At 45.7% G+C, this 24640-nt stretch overlaps 2 protein-coding genes across 2 annotated transcripts in view; one reads left to right on the top strand and one right to left on the bottom strand.

Moving 5' to 3' along the window:
* LOC307074578 (formin-like protein 2) overlaps nucleotides 1-12179 on the bottom strand; it is a 40753-nt gene extending 28574 nt beyond the window's left edge. Inside the window, exons 1-5 of the mRNA XM_079734783.1 lie at nucleotides 11674-12179; nucleotides 10111-10194; nucleotides 9826-9906; nucleotides 9608-9684; nucleotides 598-681 (exon numbers count right to left, since the gene is read on the bottom strand). Coding sequence (XP_079590909.1) covers nucleotides 598-681; nucleotides 9608-9684; nucleotides 9826-9906; nucleotides 10111-10194; nucleotides 11674-11790 — 443 coding nt within the window. The 5' untranslated portion in view covers nucleotides 11791-12179. The remainder of the gene's footprint in view (nucleotides 1-597; nucleotides 682-9607; nucleotides 9685-9825; nucleotides 9907-10110; nucleotides 10195-11673) is intronic.
* A 1715-nt stretch (nucleotides 12180-13894) lies between these two features.
* Nucleotides 13895-18030, top strand: LOC307074282 (cyclin-dependent kinase 5 activator 2-like; the record flags this gene model as incomplete). Its single annotated transcript, XM_079734298.1, has 3 exons — nucleotides 13895-14191; nucleotides 15442-15579; nucleotides 17728-18030. Coding segments are annotated over 3 exons (738 nt in total), but the record flags the coding sequence as incomplete, so codon positions are not given.
* Nucleotides 18031-24640: the final 6610 nt, after the last annotated feature.

The raw sequence follows: 24640 nt of genomic DNA, 5'->3' as shown, positions 1-24640 counted from the left end.
GGTGTTGGCGTACTGTAGTATAAGTACTAAGGTGTTGGCGTACTGTAGTATAAGTACTAAGGTGTTGGCGTACTGTAGTATAAGTACTTAGGTGTTGGCGTACTGTAGTATAAGTATTAAGGTGTTGGCGTACTGTAGTATAAGTACTAAGGTGTTGGCGTACTGTAGTATAAGTACTTAGGTGTTGGCATACTGTAGTATAAGTACTTAGGTGTTGGCGTACTGTAGTATAAGTATTAGGTGTTGGCGTACTGTAGTATAAGTACTTACGTGTTGGCGTACTGTAGTATAAGTATTAGGTGTTGGCGTACTGTAGTATAAGTACTTACGTGTTGGCGTACTGTAGTATAAGTACTTAGGTGTTGGCGTACTGTAGTATAAGTACTTACGTGTTGGCGTACTGTAGTATAAGTATTAGGTGTTGGCGTACTGTAGTATAAGTACTTACGTGTTGGCGTACTGTAGTATAAGTACTAAGGTGTTGGCGTACTGTAGTACAAGTACTTAGGTTTTGGCGTACTGTAGTATAAGTACTTACGTGTTGGCGTACTGTAGTATAAGTATTAAGTGTTGGCGTACTGTAGTATAAGTACTTACGTGTTGGCGTACTGGGCGAAGGAGAGATATTCAACCAGAACATTCAGTCCCTGGTTCTCCTCGTTCAGGAACTCTCGGACCCAGCTGTTGGATCAGAGACGTATATATTATATATATATATATATACATACTGTATCTATACATTTACATACACTATATATATATATTATATGTATCTATATATATATATATATATATATATATATACAGTATATATAATATATGCACATATATATACATATATATTTATACCATGGTCGTGGGGAATACTCGATTCTGATTGCTGCAGGGTGTCCATTGATCCCTGATATATGGACACCTGCTAAGTAATTCCAGTCAAATTGTCTGTTCAGCCTTCAAAACGAAAGCTGGTACATTGTGTAAAATGCATCAAACTTTAATCAGAAATCGCGGTTATAAGCTATAGACCCTATAGGGGGATAATTTGTTCATCAACACGGCGGATGCGTGCGCAGAAAGATGGCAAAAAGATAATTTGTTTGACCAGTTGCCATGGTTATCGCCATGTGGTTAATTTGTAGTTGCTGTGTTAATTAGCGATTTTGTCAGCTTACTGTTACATTCAACTGTAATCAGACAACGCGGTTATATGCTATAGACCCTATAGTATCTGTTGTATAAAGGCTGGGACGAATTTCTAATTATAAATATGTAAACTTTATGTTGAAAGTATAGACGTCACGATTCCCATTGAAACAAATGGCGCGTGATTATTCTTCAAAACGAGAGCTGGTAAATTAGGAAAAATGCATTCAACTGTAATCAGTCAACGCGGTTACATGCTATAGACCAGTGGTCGGCAAATAGGGGCCCGCGGGCCAATTTTGGCCCGCCATCTATTCTGTCTGGCCCACGAGATGACGTTAATTTGATGTAAAAAAAAAAATAATAATAATAATTAATTTAAAAAAATATATTTTCAACCCCATATTTAAAAAAAAAAAAAAAGGCATACAGCAATCCCATCAATTTCGAAACATTTATTGAGGTATAGATGATAGTCCTAAAGTGACAAAACAACAGGTGGAACATCTGTGCAGTTATCCATGACGCACAGGTCGGAACGGTATTGGCACGCGAGTGCGCGTAATCTTGTGCAAAAAAAACCCAAAAGTGTCCCGTCTCCCTCCTCCAGTGGGCAAGGTAAAAAATAGTCTACGTTTCGTTAAATTAACAACATAAGGTCTGCTCAAATGTGAAATGGCCCAATTAAAATAAAACTTAAAGAAAGTGAAAGATGAATGCACATTGTCCGCGTGGGAGAAGGATCTGCGCTGCTCCAGAATAAAGACAGAAAAAAGGGAATTTACAATTTAAATAAGATCAAACAATATAACTGGGCATTTTTTTAGGCCTACTATTTAAAAAGGCCAGTAGGCTACTCACTTAATGGGAAAAGTGGCTCCTCCCTTTGGTCACAATTTTGTGGATGTCGGGCGACAGGGATGTCACTTTTATTCTCAAGCAGTTCTCCAAGCTTGCATTGGTCAGACGGTTCCTCTCGTGTGTCTTGATTGCATTCATTGACGAAAAGCTGGACTCACACGTGTAGGTAGATGGAAACATCGTCAGCACATAAAGGGCAAGTTTCTTGATACCCATGTACTCTTCTGAGCATCCGATCCAGAAATCCTCCACGGAATGCGCACTAAACGCATCACGGACGAGGGAGCTTGACTGGAAATCGATGAGCTCCAACTGAAGCGTTGCCTCGTCCAACGAGCTCATGGTTGTTTTGGCCAGTGAGGAGAATTCCTCGCTTTGCGTGGACAATGGGTCGCGGACAAAGCCAACAATTTCCCTTGGGACACAGTAGTCTCGGAACCGCGACTGAAAGTTGTCCCGTAGCTTGTCAAGGAATTCAGTCATAATTCCTGTCACTCGCCCCCCTCCCTGTGATTTTAATGTTGCAAAGTGCAAGAGCCTTCCACTTGCTAGATCAGACTGGATGACATCACCTCTCTAACCTGTGCTCTCTCTCCACAGGCTGACCCGAGGCTGCTGTGTGACGCCGCAGACGCTGTGTGACGCCGCAGACGCAACTTCCGGGTAGCCGGCTTGGTTTGTTTGGTTTGGTTAGCAGGACGCTTAGCGTCGACCTGCTACCTCGGTTTGTATCTTGGTTTGTATCTATTTTCCGGCATTTATATCTACGACCTGTTCTGCATACTCTGTATTGTATTCGCTGTTTCCCCCGCTGGAGCTCCGTCTGCATCAACCACGGTAAGCATGGATTCCGGTTGCTCTTGTTCCGCCTTTCTCATAAATAAGATTGCTCTGTTAGAGAAACGTATATGTCAGTTGGAGGATGAAAGGGTGGTGAGCATAAAGAAGACAGATGCTCCAGAAAGTACAGAGAAGAGACCCGCCAGGCGGACTCGTAGAGCTAACGCTATCGTTAGCAGCGACTCCGTCAAGGCAATTCTGTCGGCAGCACCACCTGCGAGGCAGACTGCTGTCAGTAGCCTGCCTCGCAAGTCCTTTTCGGGGGTAAAAACGCTAGTCATAGGCGACTCTGTTACACGTAAAGTTAGACTACACTCGCCAGCAAAAATGATTTGCCTACCCGGGGCCAGGGCTCCCGACATTGAAGCTAATCTTAGGGTGCTGGCAAACACCGACACTACTTTCGACAACATTGTAGTTCATGTCGGCACCAACGATGCTAGGACGAGACAAACTGAGGTCACAAAAAGTAACATAGCTAGGCTTTGTGACTTCGCCAGAAAAATGTGTCGGCGTCGATTAATCCTCTCTGGCCCTCTACCCGATAAGGGTAATGATGAGCGCTATAGTAGATTATTGTCTCTAAATCGCTGGCTGGCACGATTTAGTTCGGAGCAGGGCTTTGGTTTCATTGATAACTGGCCCTCCTTGTGGGGCCGCCCTGGTGTGCTCATGAGAGAGGGCCTACACCCTACTGGGTTAGGCGCCTCAATTATGTCAAAAAACATAGACAGATGTCTTATCCAGGCGTGACTCATCCAATCACAGCACGCTGGGTTGCAGGAGCTTAGCAAACCTGCTAGCAACAGGTTAGCTGATCCAGTTTATCAGGAAGGTGCATCTATTGCACCAATCTTTTCAGAGTTGAGTGTTAACCAGACTCCCTCTGAAAATAACGCTGTTCCTATATGTACGGTGGTGCGGCCTCGCACTGTCTTGAGGTGTAAAACCCGCAGGCAAGGGCCGCGACCAGTATGTCGAAATCGCACCATCCCCTTGATCGCTTCAGAGCTGAGTGTTAATCGGACTCCCTCTGAAAATAATAAAATGGAAGCACTCAGAATAGGGTTCATGAATATAAGGTCGCTTTCATCTAAGGCGCTCTTGGTCCATGATCTAATTGTTGATAATAAGATCGACATACTGGGCCTTTGTGGAACCTGGTTAAAACCAGATGAGTTTCTAGCCCTAAACGAAGCTACTCCCCCCAATTACGTCAGCGCTCAAGTATCTAGAGAAATTAAGAAAGGTGGTGGAGTAGCCCTGATATCTAATTCTAAGCTTAACTTAAAGCCAAAGAATAGATATACATTCAGATCCTTTGAGGTGCTTGCATTCTGCTCCTCAGCTCCCCGACAAGCGAAACGAGTTCCAGACTCTTTCGTTTTAGCTGTAGTATACCGTCCCCCAGGACCGTATTCACTTTTTGTTGATGAGTTTTCTGACTTTGCAGCTGATCTGGCTACATATTCAGACAATATTTTGCTCATTGGGGATTTCAACATTCATGTGAATAACCCATCTGATGCCCTCGCAAGGGCTTTTCTGTCCATTACAGATACGCTTGGCTTCAAACAGCTCGTCCAGCACCCAACCCACATCGGTGGAAACACGCTGGACCTCGTTTTGACCCGCGGTGTAGACATCTCACAGCTAGTGGTCTCTCCCTACACCTCAGCTTTATCAGACCATTTTTTGCTCACTTTCCAGGTGGTGGTATCCTGCACCTGCAACGATCAGCAGGCTACTTTCAGCTGTCGCCGCATCACACCTGCAACCATTACAGCGATGGCAGATAAGTTACCCCGTTCACTTGCTCCTCTTTGTAACTATAGGGGTTCTGTGGACTGCCTTACTGATGACCTCAACGCTGCCCTGTCTGCTGCCATTGATTCAGTTGCCCCGCTCGTAATTAAAAAACGATCATTGAAAAAACCAGCTCCCTGGTTTAATGCAGAAACGCGCACTATGAAGCGAAGCTGCAGAATCCTTGAACGCAAATGGCGCTCGACTAAACTTGAGGTCTTTCATCTTGAATGGCACAACAGTCTGCTCACCTATAAGGGTGCGCTGACTACTGCCAGGAACGCCTACTTTTCCCGTATCATCAACTTGAATAGAAACAATCCCAAGTTTCTTTTTGACACGGTGAAGAGTCTGACTCAGAATCAGACTGAGACAGTAAGTTCTTCCATCATGGCAGGTGAATTCATGGACTTCTTTGTGAATAAGATTCAATCGATTAGAGAGGAAATTGATGCTTGCCGTGCAGCTTGTCCTACACATCCTGTGGGGCAGGATGGGGTCCTGCCTAGTAGGATGGGGAATTCTGACGCAACTTTCTTGGAGTTCAAGGCAATTCCTCTGGTGGAACTTGAAAAGGTGATAAAGGCATCGAAACCAACAACTTGTATGTTGGATCCTCTCCCTTCCAAGGTTCTTAAAGAACTTCTTCCAACTGTGGGGCCTACTATCCTCTCGCTTACGAATCTTTCGCTTTCAACAGGAATTGTTCCCTCCAATTTCAAGGCTGCGGTGATAAAACCGCTACTCAAAAAGCCTGGCCTAGACCCTGACTTAGTCAGGAACTATCGGCCTATATCGAACCTGACCTTCCTGTCCAAGGTACAGGAAAGGATTGTAGCAAAGCAAATCGTCGATTATCTGACGAGGAACAATCTCTTCGAACCTTTCCAGTCAGGGTTCAGGAATTTCCACTCAACTGAAACTGCTGTTACAAGAGTTGTAAATGACATCCTTCTTGCCTTGGATAAAAATACAAGCTCAATGCTTGTGCTGCTGGACCTGAGTGCTGCTTTCGACACGATCGACCATAGCATTCTTCTTCACCGTCTTGAGCACTATGTTGGTTTCGGGGGTACGGCTCTTGGTTGGCTTGAATCGTACCTCACAGATAGAACCCAATTTGTGCTCCATGAGGGTTCAGAATCAAAACACTGCAAACTACGCTTTGGCTTACCACAAGGGTCGGTCCTTGGCCCATTACTTTTTGCAATCTATATGCTTCCCTTGGGCGACGTTATCCGCAGCTTCGGAATTAGTTTCCACTGCTACGCGGATGACACCCAGCTCTTCATTCCAGTGGATTCAGGGAACTCGCCCCAGATCCAGAGGGTTGAGTCCTGTCTAGCTGCGGTGAGGGGCTGGATGTCACAAAACTTCCTCCAGCTTAACACTGGGAAGACAGAGCTGATAATTATCGGCTCGAAGCGGGACCGGAGAGAGTTTGAGGATGTCTCACTGTGGTTGGATGGACTCGCCATCCTACAGAGTGCATCAGTCAAGAATCTTGGGGTCCTGTTCGACCCTCAACTGTGCTTCAACCAACATGTTAGAAGCATAACTAGAATTGCCTTTTTCCATCTGAGAAACATTGCAAGAATCAGACCAATGTTATCTGCAGCGGATGCAGAGACACTGATTCATGCATTTGTTTCATCAAGACTGGATTATTGCAATGCACTGTTCTCGGGACTACCAAAATCTACCACAAAAAGTCTACAGCTTGTACAGAATGCTGCAGCTAGACTGCTGACCAGAACGAGAAGGTTTGATCATATCACACCTATTCTCGCCTCTCTGCACTGGCTACCAATAACTTTCAGATCGGACTTTAAGGTGCTACTGCTAACCTATAAAGCCGTGCATGGATCTTCTCCATCCTACCTAAAGGACCTGATCATTCCTTATAGTCCTTCTCGGTCCCTCCGGTCTTCGGGAGCTGGCCTTCTTTCACTGCCGAAGGTTAAAAAGAAATCGGCCGGACAGAGAGCGTTTGCCTATCGAGCCCCCTTCCTATGGAATAGGCTGCCACAAGTGATCAGGGAAGCTGACTCTGTGGAGCTATTCAAAGGAAAGCTCAAAACGCACCTCTACGATCTTGCATTTGGAACATAGGATTGTGAAAACGATTGTGAAAATGCGAAGTGAAGACCACTCTGGTTGTTTGTGTTTTGTTAATGCAGTATACATTCCCGCTATGTACTGTTCCGTTCTAATTCACTATTCTGTCTGTTCTAGCATGTTGCGGTGACTGGACTGGATGCCTGGACTCTCCTCATGGTCAACCGGCCAGCACCACATCACCATTTTTGTGCATGTATTTACCTGTATGTCAATTATGGCACCCATTGCACTCCTGACCATCCCTGGAAGAAGGATCCCCCACTATGCGTTTCTTCTCAAGATTTCTTCCTTGCTAATTTCAAGGGAGTTTTTTCTTGCCCTTGTGGGGGCTTGGGTAAAGGGGGGTGTCATAAATATTTGACTTGTTAAGCCCTTTGAGACTGTAATGGTGATTAAGGGCTATACAAATAAAATTGAATTGAATTGAATTGAATTGACTGGAACAACTCCAGCTTCCTTGTAAACGAATCCATCTTCTCGATCAGGTCCACAATGGTTTTCCCTCTCCCTTGTAGTTGCAGGTTCAGCTGGTTAAGATGGCCAAAAATATCAGTTAAAAACGCGATGTTTGAGATGGACATTTCACCTTCTAGAAAGGCCAGGTGATCGTCTGAAGCACGCATCTTGCTCATTCGCAGGAAGGTTTTCACTTGATCTAGTAGCGCACAGAAGCGCTCCAGTGCCTTTCCTTTACTTAACCAGCGCACGTCATTGTGAAGTAGCAGATCTTCGTAGCAGGCCTCTGACTCAGCAACAAGTTGGCGAAAAAGACGGTGCTGTGTGCTTGATGCACCCCGGACAAAATTAATGACTCTCATCACTTTATCCATGACACTCTTCAGCTCGCCACTGAGTCTGGCGCACAGGACACTCTGGTGAATTAGGCAATGTAGTGCGTGCATTTGTGGTGCTATCTCCTTCAATCGGGCCACCAGACCTCTGTGGCAACCAACCATGGCAGGTGCACCGTCTGTCACGATGAGGTTTATTTTCTCAAATGGTAGTGCATGTTGTTTAATCAATTCCTCCACTTTGGCAAACATAACATCCCCAGTGGTGTTCCCTTCTAATGGAATTAGAGCCAACAACTCCTCCCTGAACTCCTTCCCATCAAAATACCGCACGTATATGCACATCTGACTGATATCAGTGTTGTCTGTACTCTCGTCAATGGCAACGGAAAAGTAGTTGGCCTGACTCAGGCCACTCATAATTGATCCGCGCACATCGTCAGATAGGCTCTCTATGCGTCGGGAAGCTGACCTCGCTGAGAGCGGCATTTGTTTCACTGAGGCAATCACTCCATCCATTGACTTATCTGTAGCCAGCTCCTCCTAAACAGCCACCATCACTTCCTTAAAAACCTCTGCGTCCGTAAATGGTTTGTTGTGACGGGTAAGAACCCATGCTGCTTTAAGGGACGCACTTGTAACCCTCTGCTGCTCGGTGAATGACCTGACAAGTATTTTGTTGCTGTGTGCATATCCAGCCTCCAATGCTTTAATTTTATTCGTTCGCACCTCTGTCCCAGGAGGATATGCGTTTTTGAACTGGCCATGTTTTGTCTCATGGTATCTTCTGATGTTATATTCTTTGCAAACGGCAACAGCCTCGTTGCAAATGAGACATGTAGGCTTGGCATTACTAAATGCAGGCAGGATAAACGCATACCTCTGCTTCCATTCTTCTTTGTAGGTCCTGCATTCTGAATCAATTTTTCTTTTCAAGGCTTTCGACAACGACATTTTGCATCGATAACTAGCATAGCAATGTTCAGCTAATCATTTTTACACGTCATCTAAAAGAATATTTGTATACGGCAGGTTGCTAGGCAATAGCCTGTTTCATGAGCGACGACACGAGATGCAGCAGGCGGCATAAAAACAGCGAACATAAGCAAATAAACGTTTTAATGGAATTAAATTAAATGCGTTTTAAAAGTTAGATGATGTTTATTTTATTTTAATATAATAAAATAAATAATAATTGAAATAGTAGACCCCCCCCCCCCAAAAAAAAAGCTATGGCCCGCGATGCCATTGTCTGAAAAAAAATTGGCCCGCGTCCAAACGTAATTGCCGACCCCTGCTATAGACCCTAGAGTATCCGTGGTATTAAGGCTGGGACGAATTTCGAATTATAAAAATGTACAATCCATAACGTTAGCTTTCTGTCTCATAGCTCAGCGGAGTAAAATACCTCCCGTTGCCAAGTCGTAGCTACGGTCCGTCCTGTCTACTGGAGGACTGAACAACGTTTCCTTTGCATAAGAACCTTACGGGAGGGTAATGGTTGTTCCAGGAATTAGTCAAACCCTCAGGCGTTACCAGGGAAACAAAGTTATGGCTTGTGAAAAACTTTCTATTTGGATTGTAAAAAGCATGAAAATATGAATTAATGGTCTTAATTTCTTTTCTTTGGCAAGTGGCCGTGGTGTAAGCGGGATAATGCCCTCCGCGTCCTCCATTATCAGGTGTGAATGGACGCTGCGCGGCGGTTCTAAGGCCTCCGCCGTCCTCCATTATCAGGTGTGAATGGACGCTGCGCGGCGGTTCTAAGGCCTCCGCCGTCCTCCATTATTCCTGATAATGGAGGACGCGGAGGGCATTGTCCCTCACATATATACAGTATATATATTATATGTATATATATATACATACAATATTTTATACATATATATACTACATGTATATACAGTATACACACATATGTGGAGGGAGACAGACAGGTACCCTATGTGCTTTCTGCGGTGGGAGACAGACAGGTAGAGAGACAAACAGGCACCCTATGTGGTTTGTGCGGAGGGAGACAGACAGGTAGAGAGGCAGACAGGTACCCTATGTGGTTTGTGCGGAGGGAGATCTCCAGCTCTCTCAGGGTCTGGGTCGACTCTTGGACCCGCCTCCGGAACTTCTAGAGACCAATCACAACACTGCATTACAACCAATCCCAGCAATGCATTACAACCAATCACAGCTCTGCTCTGACCCAGTAGGACTGCTGGAGCAGAGGTTCTGACCCAGCAGTCCTACTGGGGCCTTGCTGTGGGCTCACCTTGCGGGTGACGGCCGGGTCTAGGAAGCTGTGCAGCCGGTGGATGTAGGTGTGGGGTGGGTTCTTCACCTGGAAACGCTCCTAACACAACACACAACCACACACGTTACACACACAATATCACACACACATCATAGACATTAAACACACAAGTATACACACTATACACAATATAACACACAATAAACAAAAGCTATAATAACAATATAATAACACATAGCAAAACCCCTGACCCCTGACCCTACCGGGATCATGAGAGGGTCCGGGGTCATGACCTCTTCCTACCTGGTCACAGATGAGCTCCCACTTCTTCTCGTTGTCGTAGCAACGCAGCAGCCGTACCTTGTCAGGGGGGAGGTTCATAGAGTTCTAAGAGAGAGAGAGAGAGAGAGAGAGAGAGAGAGAGACATAGAGAGAGAGACAAAGAGAGACAAAGAGAGACATAGAGAGAGAGAGAGAGAGAGAGAGAGACAAAGAGAGACAGAGAGAGAGAGAGACAGAGAGAGACAGAGAGAGAGACAGAGAGAGAGACAGAGAGAGACAGAGAGAGAGACAGAGAGAGACAGAGAGAGAGAGAGAGAGACACAGAGAGAGACAGAGAGAGACAGAGAGCGAGAGTGAGACAGAGAGAGAGAGACAGGAGACATAGATGGTTTGATTTTGTGCCCATAATTTAATTCACAAAAAAAACAAACAGCATTTCTGATTTAGGAAAGTTTTAAGATCCAAAACATCTCAAAGTACACCTGGGCCCCCCCCCGGGTCTCTCCCCCCGGGTCTCTCCCCCCCGGGTCTCTCCCCCCGGGTCTCTCCCCCTGGGTCTCTCCCCCCCGGGTCTCTCCCCCCCGGGACTCTCCCCCTGGGTCTCTCCCCCCCGGGTCTCTCCCCCTGGGTCTCTACACCCGGTGAGGGGCGGAGCTACGCAGGCTTTCCTGGTGAGGGGCGGAGCTACGCAGGCTTTCCTGGTGAGGGGCGGAGCTACGCAGGGTTTCCTGGTGAGGGGCGGAGCTACGCAGGCTTTCCTGGTTAGGGGCGGAGCTACGCAGGCTTTCCTGGTGTGTTGCCAGTATGAGGGGCGGAGCTATGGTGAAACTCAGTGAGTGACAAGATGGAGGATGGAGCAGAGAAGGTCAACATGAGTTCTCTCGGTGGATTTCTTTGTCCAGCCGTCTGTGGGTTAGGGACGTTAGTCTGAGGTTAACTCTACTGCTAGTCTACAGGCACACAATGACAGGTAGACACACAGGCAGACAGACAGACACACAGGCACACAGACAGGTAGACACACAGACAGGTAGACACACAGGCAGACACACAGGCACACAGACAGACACACAGACAGGTAGACACACAGGTAGACAGACTGGTAGACAGACAGGTGGACACACAGACAGGTAAACAGACATGCAGACACACAGACAGGTAGACAGACAGGTAGACAGACAGACAGGTAAACAGACATGCAGACACACAGACAGGTAGACAGACAGATAGACACACAGACAGGTAGACAGACAGGTGGACACACAGACAGGTAGACAGACATGCAGACAGACAGGTAGACACACAGCTAGACACACAAAGAGGTAGACAGACAGGTAGACACACAGACAGACAAGAAGACAGGTAGACAGACAGGTGGACTGATAAATTCTCTTTGAATTCAAACCAGACACATCACACACACAGGTTTCAGTGTCTCAGACAGACTAGCCTTTCAGTGCAACGGTGTGTGTGTTCATGGCTGTGTGTATGGTGTGTGTATGTGTGTGTGTTTGTGTGTCTCTGTATGTATTTGTGTGTGTGTGTGTGTGTGTCTGTGTGTGTGTGTGTGTGTGTGTGTCTCACCAGGGCGATGGAGAAGCGCTCCTCGAGCTCCGTCGGGTCCGGCATGGGCAGCTTCACCGGAGCGGCTCGCGCGCGGATCACCGCCAGCTGGCTCTCCATGCTCTCCGTGTTCCCCATCACGCGCACGCGCACGGATATCCCCGACACTTGCACGCGCACGCTCGTCTGGGCAGACTTGCTGATCAAGCAATAATCAATGAATACCTGTCTGCACACGCACACACATGGGCTTTGGAGTCCACGCGTCAATCAAAGCACACGCACGCGCGTTGTGTGCGCGTGTGTGATGGAGAGAGCACACACCCCTCTCGTGCCGACACGGGTAGAACCGTCGGTAGCGGCGGCGGCTTCCTTTTATCCTCGACCGTTGGTTCCGTCGGTTCCAGCACGAGCCCCGGGTTCACAGCGCGCGCACCGCCGGTTCTATTGTCTCCATCCTCCTCTCCGCGGCTCCTCGCGCTACGGAACACATCGCCTCGGTACTGGGGGCCGCACGAGCTCAAGCATAAGGCACGCGACGGATGATGAAGATGAAGAGGAGCAAAGACCGTGCTCGTGTGGTTAGGAGCGTGCTCGTGTGTGTGTGTGTTATCAGTGTGTGTGAGTGTGTGTGTGTGTGACACGGATCCAGCCCTCACAACGGGAAGAAAGGGAGAGTCCTGCCCTCTGTCTCGCTGTCTCTCTACCACGCTCTCTCTCTCTAGAGTCCCGCCGCTCTGTCTCTATGTCTCTCTGCCGCTCTCGCTCCCTGACCACGCCCCCTCTCCACACAATGAGCACCTTCCTCCTCCTCACCCTTCATATTCATCACTATCCTCTTCCTGAGATATGAGGACGTTCATTAATGTTCCACCCGCTGGGACCACATAGCAGCCGCTCTGAAACCGGGGAGCTAAAGGCTAACGGGTTAGCTTTGTTCGGGTGACATGCATCCTGGGAAATGTAGTCTCCATTCGGGAAGCGCTCGAACTAATGCGCTTTGTGTGTGTGTGGGGGGGGGGGCTATTTGTCTGTTGTATTGGTGCATTGTTGCTATAAAGATATAGCGTTATGTTTAATAAAATAATGTAGGTAGATCTGATAATATACTATCAGATCTATAATATCTGATATATATAATATAAGAAATATACACAGAAATACATGAAATATAAAATAATATAATAAAATATGATAAAATAGATGATACATACATAAATGATACATCAAAAATAACAAATGATAGGCTAATGAATTGATTTGATTCGGCACTTTTCTAAAGAGTTGACACTGTGTGTGTGTGTGTGTGTGTACGCGCGCGTGTGTGTGTGTGTGTGTGGGGGGGGGGGGAGTCATATGATCATATCTATAGTTCAGAGGGGCGGGGAAACAGCGCCCCTAACGGCACACCACTACACGGCCGCTCGATCTGTGACGCAGAACACGTTCAGCCGCCAGAGGGCGACGTCATCACGCTCAGTGACCGATACCGCCCGTAGGTCCAGGACCAAGGAGAGCTCCTCTCGCTCTCTCTCTCTCCCTCTACCTCTCTCTCTCTCTACCTCTTTCTCCCTTTCCCTCTCCCTCTACATCTCTCTCTCTCTCTCATCCTATCTTTTATAGCGGCATTCCACCAGTGCGCTCGCCGCAGCGACAGGAGAGAGAGAGAGAGAGAGAGAGAGACAGAGAGGGAGGGAGAGAGAGAGAGAGCTCCGTACAGAGAGAGAGAGAGAGAGACAGAGCGAGAGAGAGAGACAGAGAGAGGGAGAGAGAGACGCAGAGAGAGAGAGAGAGCGAGAGACAGAGAAAGAGAGAGAGCGAGACAGAGAGAGAGAGAAAGAGAGAGAGAAAGAGAGAGACAGAGAGAGAGGGAGAGAGAGACGCAGAGAGAGAGAGAGACAGAGAGAGAGCGACAGAGACAGAGAGAGAGAAAGAGAGAGACGCACAGAGAGAGAGAGACAGAGAGAGAGAAAGAGAGAGAGACACAGAGGGAGAGAGAGACAGAGAGAGAGACACAGAGGGAGAGAGAGACACAGAGAGAGAGAGACACAGACAGAGAGAGAGAGAAAGAAAGAGAGAGAGGGACAGAGAGAGAGAGAGCTCCGTACAGAGAGAGAGAGAGAGAGAGAGCTCCGTACAGAGAGAGAGAGAGAGCTCCGTACAGAGAGAGAGAGAGAGAGCTCCGTACAGAGAGAGAGAGAGAGAGAGAGAGAGAGAGAGAGAGCTCCGTACAGACAGCATCATGGGCGCCGTTTTGTCCTTGTCACCGAGCGCGCGGGAGGCGGAGGTTCAGCCCGCGGGGATCAAAGGGAGCCTGAAGAGGGGCCGCGCCCAGCTGCTGTACGTGCTCACATGGAAGCGCCTCGTAGCCGCAAAGAGGAAAGGCGCCAAGAAGGTGAACCCGACAACGCGCGACGGCACGCGGAGCGCCGAGCCACTCGCAGAGCCGCGGAACACCGACACCCTCGCGAGGCTCGGACACAAACCGGTGCACGTTCCCGCGCGAGACCTGCTCTCCCCGCGCAGAGTCGTGGTGCAGGTGTGTGTGTGTGTGTGTGTGTGTGTGTGTGTGTGTGTGTGTGTGTTTGGGCCTATTTCCTGTGTGTATATAATGTACGTGTGTGTATAAATAATGTGTGTGTGTTTGTGTGTGTATAATGCGTGTGTATAATGTGTGTGTGTGTGTGTGTATAATGCGTGTGTATAGTGTGTGTGTGTGTGTGTGTAGGCCTATAGGGGGCTACTTCCTGTGTGTATATAATGTACGTGTGTATACTATAAATAATGTGTGTGTTTGTGTGTGTGTATAATGTGTGTGTGTATAATGCGTGTTTGTGTGTGTATGTATGTGTGTGTGTGTGTGTGTGTGAGAGTATAATGCGTGTTTGTATGTGTGTGTGTGTTTGTATGTGTGTGCAAGTATAATGCGTGTGTGTGTGTGTGAGTATAATGTGTGTGTGTGTGAGTATAATGTCTGTGTGTGTGAGTATAATGTGTGTGTGTGTGTGAGTATAATGTGTGTGTGTGAGTATAATGTGTGTGTGTGAGTATAATGTGTGTGTGTGTGTGTATGTGAGTTTAATGCGTGTGTGTGTGTATGTGTGTGTGTTTGTGTGTGTGAGTATAATGTGTTTGTGTGTGTGTGAGTATAATGTGTGTGTGTGTGTGTATAATGCGTGTGTGTGTTTGTGTGTGTGTGTGAGTATAATGTGTGTGTGTGTGTGTGTGAGTATAATGTGTGAGTATAATGCGTATAATGCGTCGGCTTAGCTCAGGAGGTAGAGCAGTTGTCTTGTAACCGAAAGGTTGCTAGTTCGATCACCAGCCCCCCCTAGCTGAGTGTTGAGTGTCCCTGAGCGAGACCCTTAACCCTAACTGGTTAAGGGTCTAATGTGTGTGTGTGTGTGTGACCCTTAACCCTAACTGGTTAAGGGTCTAATGTGTGTGTGTGTGTGTGACCCTTAACCCTAACTGGTTAAGGGTCTAATGTGTGTGTGTGTGTGTGACCCTTAACCCTAACTGGTTAAGGGTCTAATGTGTGTGTGTGTGTGTGACCCTTAACCCTAACTGGTTAAGGGTCTAATGTGTGTGTGTGTGTGTGACCCTTAACCCTAACTGGTTAAGGGTCTAGTGGCTGTCGCCTTGCGTGGTTGACTCTGCCGTCGGTGTGTCAATGTGTGTATTAACCGATGTAAGTCGCTTTGGATAAAAGCGTCTGCTAAATGCCCTAATTGTAATTGTGTGTGTGAGTATAATGCGTGTGCGTGTGTGTGCGTGTGTGCGTGTCAGGCCTCCACAGGTCAGCTCCTCCTCTGTCTCTCTGACTTCCTGTGCCGCCGCTGCTCCCGCCTCCAGCAGCTCTCCTCCAGCGAGGTCATATCCTGGCTCCGCAACGTCGACCGCGCCCTATTGGTCCAGGGCTGGCAGGTGGGCGGGGCTTGCTATAGGTCCAGGGCTGGCAGGTGGGCGGGGCTTCCTATTGGTCCAGGGCTGGCATGTGGGCGGGGCTTCCTATTGGTCCAGGGCTAGCAGGTGGGCGGGGCTTCCTATTGGTCCAGGGCTAGCAGGTGGGTGCTATTATACCACTACTACCACTACTATACTAATACTAATACTACCACTACTATACTAATACTACCACTACTATACTAATACTAATACTACCACTACTATACTAATACTAATACTACCACTACTATACTAATACTACCACTACTATACTAATACTACCACTACTATAATAATACTACCACTACTATACTAATACTAATACTACCACTACTATAATAATACTACCACTACTATACTAATACTAATACTACCACTACTATACTAATACAAATACTACCACTACTATACTAATACTACCACTACTATAATAATACTACCACTACTATACTAATACTACCACTACTATAATAATACTACCACTACTATAATAATACTACCACTACTATACTAATACTACCACTACTATACTAATACTACCACTACTATACTAATACTACCACTACTAAACTAATACTACCACTACTATAATAATACTACCACTACTAAACTGATACTACCACTACTAAACTAATACTACCACTACTATAATAATACTACCACTACTAAACTGATACTACCACTACTAAACTAATACTACCACTACTATACTAATACTAATACTACCACTACTATACTAATACTACCACTACTATAATAATACTACCACTACTAAACTGATACTACCACTACTATTCTAATACAACCACTACTATACTACTACTCTATCACTACTACTGCTACTCTTACTGCCACCACTACTACACTACTACTCATACTACAACTACAACTTCTACTACTACCACTACAACTTCTACTACTACTACTACTATTGTACTACTACTACTAAATATAATACTACCACTACCACTACTATAGCACTACTACTACTACCACTACCACTACTAACTGATGGTCATACTCACTGATATAGGACTCACTGACGTAGGACTAACTGATGGTAGGACTAACTGACGTAGGACTAACTGAAGGTGGGACTAACTGATGTAGGACTAACTGATGTAGGACTAACTGATGTAGGACTCACTGACGTAGGACTAACTGATGTAGGACTCACTGACGTAGGACTAACTGATGTAGGACTAACTGACGTAGGACTTACTGAAGGTGGGACTCACTGACGGTAGGACTAACTGATGTAGGACTAACTGACAGTGGACTAACTGAAGGTAGGACTAACTGACGTAGGACTAACTGATGTAGGACTAACTGACGGTAGAACTAACTGAAGGTAGGACTAACTGACGGTAGGACTAACTGATGTAGGACTAACTGACAGTGGACTAACTGAAGGTAGGACTAACTGAAGTTGGGACTAACTGACGTAGGACTAACTGATGTAGGACTAACTGAAGGTAGGACTAACTGACGGTAGGACTAACTGATGTAGGACTAACTGACGTAGGACTAACTGACGTAGGACTCACTGAAGGTAGGACTAACTGATGTAGGACTCACTGACGTAGGACTAACTGATGTAGGACTAACTGACGTAGGACTAACTGAAGGTGGGACTCACTGACGGTAGGACTAACTGATGTAGGACTAACTGATGTAGGACTAACTGACGTAGGACTCACTGACGGTTAGACTCACTGACGGTAGGACTAACTGATGTAGGACTAACTGACGTAGGACTAACTGACGTAGGACTAACTGATGTAGGACTCACTGACGTAGGACTAACTGATGTAGGACTCACTGACGGTAGGACTAACTGATGTAGGACTCACTGACGTAGAACTAACTGATGTAGAACTCACTGACGTAGGACTAACTGAAGGTGGGACTCACTGACGGTAGGACTAACTGATGTAGGACTCACTGACGTAGGACTAACTGATGTAGGACTCACTGACGTAGGACTAACTGAAGGTGGGACTCACTGACGGTAGGACTAACTAATGTAGGACTAACTGACGTAGGACTAACTGAAGGTGGGACTCACTGACGGTAGGACTAACTGAAGGTGGGACTCACTGACGGTAGGCCTACCCCTGTGTCCAGGACCAGGGCTTCATCACCCCGGCCAACCTGGTGTTCGTGTACCTGCTGTGCCGGGAGGCGGTGGACGCGGATATCTCCTCGGAGGCGGAGCTTCAGGCCTGCGTCCTCTGCTGCCTCTACCTGTCCTACTCCTACCTGGGCAACGAGATCTCCTACCCCGTCAAGCCCTTCCTGGTCGAGGCCAGCCGGGACGCCTTCTGGCAGCGCGGCCTCGCCCTGGTCTCCAGCCTGAGCGCCGACATGCTGCGCATCAACACAGACCCGCTGTTCTTCACACAGGTGTTCCAGGACCTGAAGAACCAGGGGGGGAGAGAGGGGGGGAGGGAGAGGGGGGGAGAGGGAGAGGGGGGGGGACAGAGGGGGGGAGAGGGAGAGCCAGGGGGGGAGAGAGGGGGGAGGGAGAGGGGGGGGACAGAGGGGGGGAGAGGGAGGGGGGGAGGGGGAGAGAGAGAGGGGGAGAGAGAGAGAGGGAGAGGGGGGGAGAGGGAGAGCCAGGGGGGAAGAGAGGGGGGAGGGAGAGGGGGGGGACAGAGGGGGGGAGAGAGGGGGGAGGGAGAGCCAGGGGGGGACAGAGGGGGGGAGGGGGAGAGAGAGAGGGGGAGAGAGAGAGAGGGAGAGGGGGGGAGAGGGAGAGCCAGGGGGGAAGAGAGGGGGGAGGGAGAGGGGGGGACAGAGGGGGGGAGAGAGAGAGAAACAGGATGACAACATGAACTACACTATGACAACATGAACTCCAGGTTGACAACATGAACTACACAATAACATGAACTCCATTATGACAACATGAACTCCCGAGTGACATGATCTGCAACATGAGCTCCTTGTTCTCAATGCTGCGGGTTCACTTCCTCTCTGAACATGTGGGATGGAAAGGTATAAAGATGGAGTCCATCTGAGGAACCTAAAAATAGAATTAAAGCAGTTCCAATTCAAGCTAGCTAGATAGCTAATGTTGAGCTAAATGCTAGTAGCTATACCAATAACCCAATAATTAACTAATAATAAACCGATAGCCCAAGAAAGCGGCTAGTAGCTAGCCCATTAGTTACTGCTAGACGCACAGAGCAGCAAATTGCTAGCCAATTGGTAACTGTTATCCTCAGATAGTTGGGGAGCGTATCTATGTTCCCCGGGTCCTATGTTCCCCGCTGTGTGTGTGACCGGGGAACATAGGACCCTGTGAGCAAATCTTTTTTTCGTAGGATGGTAGGGGCAAGTACCGCCTTTTTCGCCTCTGATTCGCCTGTGATTGGTTAGAATGGCTCTCCTCCGATTGGTTATGGTTAGGATTAGGTTTAGGGTTAACCCTCACCCTAACCATAACCCAAAACCTGACCCTAACCCTTTGCACCCGGGGAACATAGGACCTGGGGAACATAGGGATGTCCCCAATAGTTGCTAGCCCACTGGTTATTGTTAGGACATGGTGGCTTGTTTAGCTTGAAGCTAGTTTAGCTAAATTACTTGTTTAGCTTGTAGCTAGTTGACCTTAATGGCTAGTTTAGCTACATGGATAATTTAGCTTGTAGCTAGTTATTCAATATGGCTAATTTACCTTGAAACCAAAACGGTTTTGATTGTAGTCCATGATAGCTGCCATGCTTTCCTTCTAGCTGACCTCACAGCCTTCGTTTGAATCTGATTTGATTAAATTAAGTTTATTTATATAGAGATGTTGGAGTCCATTAAGAGTATTATTGTGCCCTGTTTACACATCATGTTTACTGAATGTTAAATGTATATTCCAATGTTCAATGCAACATGGAGCCTCCATCGAGCACGTCGGGTTCAGAGCTACTGGCAGAGAAGTACCACCCTTCACCTGGCCCAGGGATCCTGTTAGAACTGACATAACTGATGGGGACTGCTGTGGATGTTCTGCCTACGTTAGTCAGTGTGTGTGTGTGAGAGTGTGAGAGTGTGTGTGTGTGTGTGTGTGTGTGTGTATGTGAACTCATGAGTATCTGTGTGTGTTTGTGCGTGTGAGTGTTTGTGTATACGTGCGTGTGTGTGTGTATATGTTTGTGTGTGTACGTGTGTGTGCGTGTGCTTTTACACTTGTGTGTTTGTGTGTGTGTGTGTGTGTGTGTGTGTGATTTTGCGTTTGTACATGTGTGTACATGTGTGTGCGTGAAACGACTCGTTGGTGGTCTAGATTTGTGAATAGAGCAGCAGAATGGTCACATGGTATAGCTGTGCTCAAAGTTGATTGGCCAGAATTTGCTGCAGTCTTCAGCAGCACGAGAGAGTGAAAAGGGGGAGATAGACATATATATATATATATATAGAGAGAGTGAGAGAGAGAGAGAGAGAGAGAGAGAGAGAGAGAGAGAGAGAGAGAGAGAGAGCGAGAGAGAGAGAGAGAGAGAGAGAGAAAGTAGTGAGACACATATAGTGAGTTTCCTAGTTGGGTAGCTATTTAGTTAATCAGCTAGCTATATATTTATCAATAATAATATGATTTATAAAATAACAACCATAATGCTATCATTTAATAATAATATAATATAAAAACTTATCTTTAATAATTAGATGTATAACATAATATATAATATTACTACTAATCGTCATCTCTCTCTCTCTCTCTCTCTCTCTCTCTCTCTCTCTCTCTCTCTCTCTCTCTCTCTCTCTCTCTCTCTCTCTCTCTCAGTAGCCTACCTCACCAGTTGTCTCTGTTATGACCCCTTTCAGCTCCAGTAGACCTTGTCCAGGGATGTCCATCCTTCAGTTGTTAAACCAGATCAGGACCAGTTAAAACAGGTCAACACCAGTTAAACCAGGTCAGGGCCAGTTAAACCAGGTCAGGGTCAGTCAAACCAGGTTAAGACCAGTTAAACCAGGTCACGATCAGTTAAACGTGTTGAATGGTTTTCCCTTTACCATACAATGCTACCGATGGGAGGTAAACCAGACGTATTGTAGTATATCTGATCAGGAATGACTTTATTTAAAGCTAACAATGACCACTTAGATTCATTTATAATGACATTCTATGCATTGTAACAGTTGTAATGTATACAATGCAGACCAGCTACTATTATGATACTTAGGCATTCTTAGATTATTTGTAATTTGTTATAAATATATAGAGGTTTTGATTAAATGCATTATGTCGTAACTATCCAATATATATATACTAACCACCAGCCGTCATATTGTGAAACGATGGTATCTGCTTCTGTAGAAGCTACAAATTAAAGAAACGTCATTTAAAGCACTCTGAAGAACCTAGATGGAAAGAGTAAAGATCTAGTTCAAAACGTGAGCAGCTTTACTTCCCCGCCACCTAGAGTTTGTTATGTACGATCATTCTAAACCCATGTTGTTTCCCATAGACATTTAACCGATGGAACCAGGAGCCTCTGAGGCGGGACTTATTCTTCAGAGGTTTATTACCCACAATCCTAAAGACAGGACGTCTTTGATTGGTGGAGCTCGCTGTAACCATGGAAACGTTTACCGCCGGCGCGAAAGTCAAGCTGTCGATGAGTGCTGCCGCTGAAGGGACCGTTGACCACAGAGCCTTCATAATGGAGGACCAGCGTCCACTGGGTGGAAACCAGTACAGGTCGGATTGGAGTGGGGACCAGTATGAAGGAGAAGGCTACAGGGCTGTGGTAAGCTTAGCATGCTGGCTAGTTAGCTGAGAGAGTTGTACTAATCTTGTCTAACGAGGTGAGCATTTAAGAATAATAAAATAAAACCTATTCGATATAGCAGTGCTATGTAGTAGTTTGGGTCGGATGAAGGCTAGCCATGCATCATGTTGAATGAGCACGTAACTGAATTCACGTTTTAAAAAGAGTAACGTTATTACTTTATATATCCACCCTGTCAACCACTCGTTGTCCTAGCAACCACAATCGGCGGGAAAACGGTTGGTATTATAACAAAAACATAAGTAAAACATAAGCTCTCCCCCCCCCCCCCCCCCCCCCCCTTGTTATTAAATATTGACGTTCGTATCAAGAGAGAAAGAGCCGCCATGCCGCCAGAGGCAGATCAACCTGTGCAACAGCGCCCCCTGGTGTCTCACTTTACGGGTCACCGAATACTGTGGAACACCGGAACCAGAGCCGTTCGAAAAGGGGTCACTGTGCGCTCCGAAGTCTGTTAGTTACCTAGCTAGTCACTTTCAGTTAGTTAGTAGAGTTGGATTTAGTGATTCGTTTCCGTGATTCAGTTCGCCAAGAGGAGTTGTTTGCGAATCGTTCGTTCGTTCGTTCGAGTTTCCGGTAGCGGTGAATCGAATCATGGAATGCACGGTTCTCAGACTCAGCGCCTCCCTCGTTCTCATTCTCAAACGTCAACATTACAACTTTAACCAAAAGCAGCGGGATGGGGGTGTAGTTGATTATTGGATGTTTTACATATCAGCAAGATAATAGACTTGATTTAGCAATGATGGTGGGGGTCCCGGGTGTTATAGGCTCTCATAAACAGAACCCTGTGCAGCCAAAGACTAAATCTAGCTGCCAAAATTAACACTGCCTTCAAAACGAGAGCTGGTTAATTGAGAAAAATGCATTAAACTGTAATCAAGAAACGCGGTTATATGCTTATAGACCCCCATAGTATCTGTGGTATAAAGGTACGAATTTCTAATTACAAATATGTACTTATAGACCGTTGCGATTCCCATTGAAATGAAAGGCGTGGTGACTAGTCTTCACAACGAGTGCTGGTAGGGTGTAAAAAATGAATGAAACTGTAATCAGACAACGCGGTTATATTCTATATACCCCAGAGTATATGTGGTATAAAGGCTGGGACGAATTTCAAATGATAAATATGTGCACTTAATGTTGAAAGTATACCGTCGCGATTCCCATTGAAACGAATGGCGCGGTGACTAGTCTTCACAACGAGAGCTGGTAGTTGTAAAAAAATAAATTAAACTAATCAGACAACGTGGTTATATGCTATTGTAATGACCTCGCCAGTGACATAACGATGTCCAGTCACGAGTACTTGAAGGAACTTTGATGTTACAAACCAGGTCACTGAAACCCGTAACCAACGGCAAAAAGCCACACTAACGACAACCGGTTACCCGGGCAACCCCCCAACCCGGTCCCTTCAACGTGCAAGCCCCCACCCTCCTGTTCTCCCAAGGCCCTCCCCCAGCTGACCTGATGATTCGCCCCCCACACTGATTGACAAGAAGAACATCAAATGCATGCACAGAGAACAACTGGCATAACGGACAACGAAATACAATGCAACACATTACACACAAACTCTTTAAATGTCCCAGGGTCGCTACACTAAAGACCCTAGAGTTTCTGGTATAAAGGCTGGGACGAATTTCAAATGATAATTATGTACACTTTATGTTGAAAGTATACTGTCGCGATTCCCATTGAAACGAAGGGCGCGGTGACTACACTGTAAAAAAAATCCCGTTGTTTTTACAAAAAAAACTTGGCAGCTGTGGTTGTGAAAATACAGTGCAAATGTTAACAACTTTACAGAACAAGCTGTACATTTTACAGTTTAAAACTGTAGTAATTTACATTACACCCGTAAATATAACAGCTCTTTTCTGCTGAATTAACATGCCGAAGCTGCTGTTAAAACAAAATATTTTTGATATTTACATGCAATTGTTGCATATATAACAGCTCTTTTCTGCTGAATTAACATGCCGAAGCTGCTGTTAAAACAAATTATTTCTGTGATATTTACATGCAATTGTTGCATATTGTACGTTTATGCCCATTCAATTAGACAAAAAAATATCAACCTAATAACTTTTTGACTGTAAAAGTCTCATTATAAAGCAGTTGTTTTAACCAAATTTCATTGACATTTTTACTTTTTTAATAGTGTCTTATGTAGTATTAATGACGTTTTACAGTAAAATCAACACCTAAATACTGCAAATGTATTTATCACAAAGGGCGTAAAAACTAGTTTTATAACTCCAACCGAGTATTAATCTCACAGTAAAACTGCCTAAAAATTATTTTTCACCACTTGCTAGGATAAGATCTCAGCAGAATACTAACTTTTCTATACATTACAGGCGGATTGAATAATATTTCAGACAATTTTCTTTTAAACTGCAGTGCCATCTTTTGTAAATGTTTGCCCTTTACAAAGAATTTGGAAAACAGTGTTAACAGATTAGGCATTCAAAATGTCTATGTTAGTGCCCTTAAATAGCAAATAAATCAAATAACTTGCCTTTCCAGGAATTTATTAATCTCACAGAAGGTAACATTTTACATTTCCAAACATACTCATAATATGTGCTTCACAAGCAAAATAAATGACTTTGAACAATTAGTTGCCATCTTGTTGGTACTGAAAGAGGAACGATAAAGACAGACTTTCCGACAAGTAGAATTCTTAACACCCTTCAAAGATGGAGTCAGCAATTCTGGAGAATACTGTTTGTCGAAATCATTGAATATCTCCTCACGATCTGCTATCTGTCCGTACTGTGTTTGCACCGAAAAATAAATCTGGTGTTAATACAAAGCCTAGGCTCTGTAAATTTGTATGTAGATAAAGGGTATGTAAAAAAAAAAAGGGGGGCCCACTGTAGCTAGCAACATGCCAGATTACAGAGCCTAGACTGTATTGCCACTGGATTATTTTACATGCACACAGTGAAAACAGGAAGCAGATCAAGTGGAGATATTCACTCACTTGGAAAAAAAAATATGATGTCGACATCCAGTCTTCTTCAGAATTGCTGACTCCACCTTTAATGACTACTTAATCTCCTTATTATGTGCCTGCCAGGAAGGCAGCACATATTACTATTGGCTTGTGGTCATCATGAAATACATTAGCCAGTTATTCAAGTAACACTATGTACAGTGGGGCAAAAAAGTATTTAGTCAGCCACCAATTGTGCAAGTTCTCCCACTTAAAAAGACGAGAGAGGCCTGTAATTTTAATC

The sequence above is a fragment of the Pollachius pollachius genome (assembly GCF_949987615.1).
Source record: "Pollachius pollachius genome assembly, chromosome: 4".
Classification (NCBI taxonomy): domain Eukaryota; kingdom Metazoa; phylum Chordata; class Actinopteri; order Gadiformes; family Gadidae; genus Pollachius; species Pollachius pollachius.
Note: the sequence above shows the minus strand (reverse complement) of the source record. Positions and strands in the feature narration are given on the sequence as shown.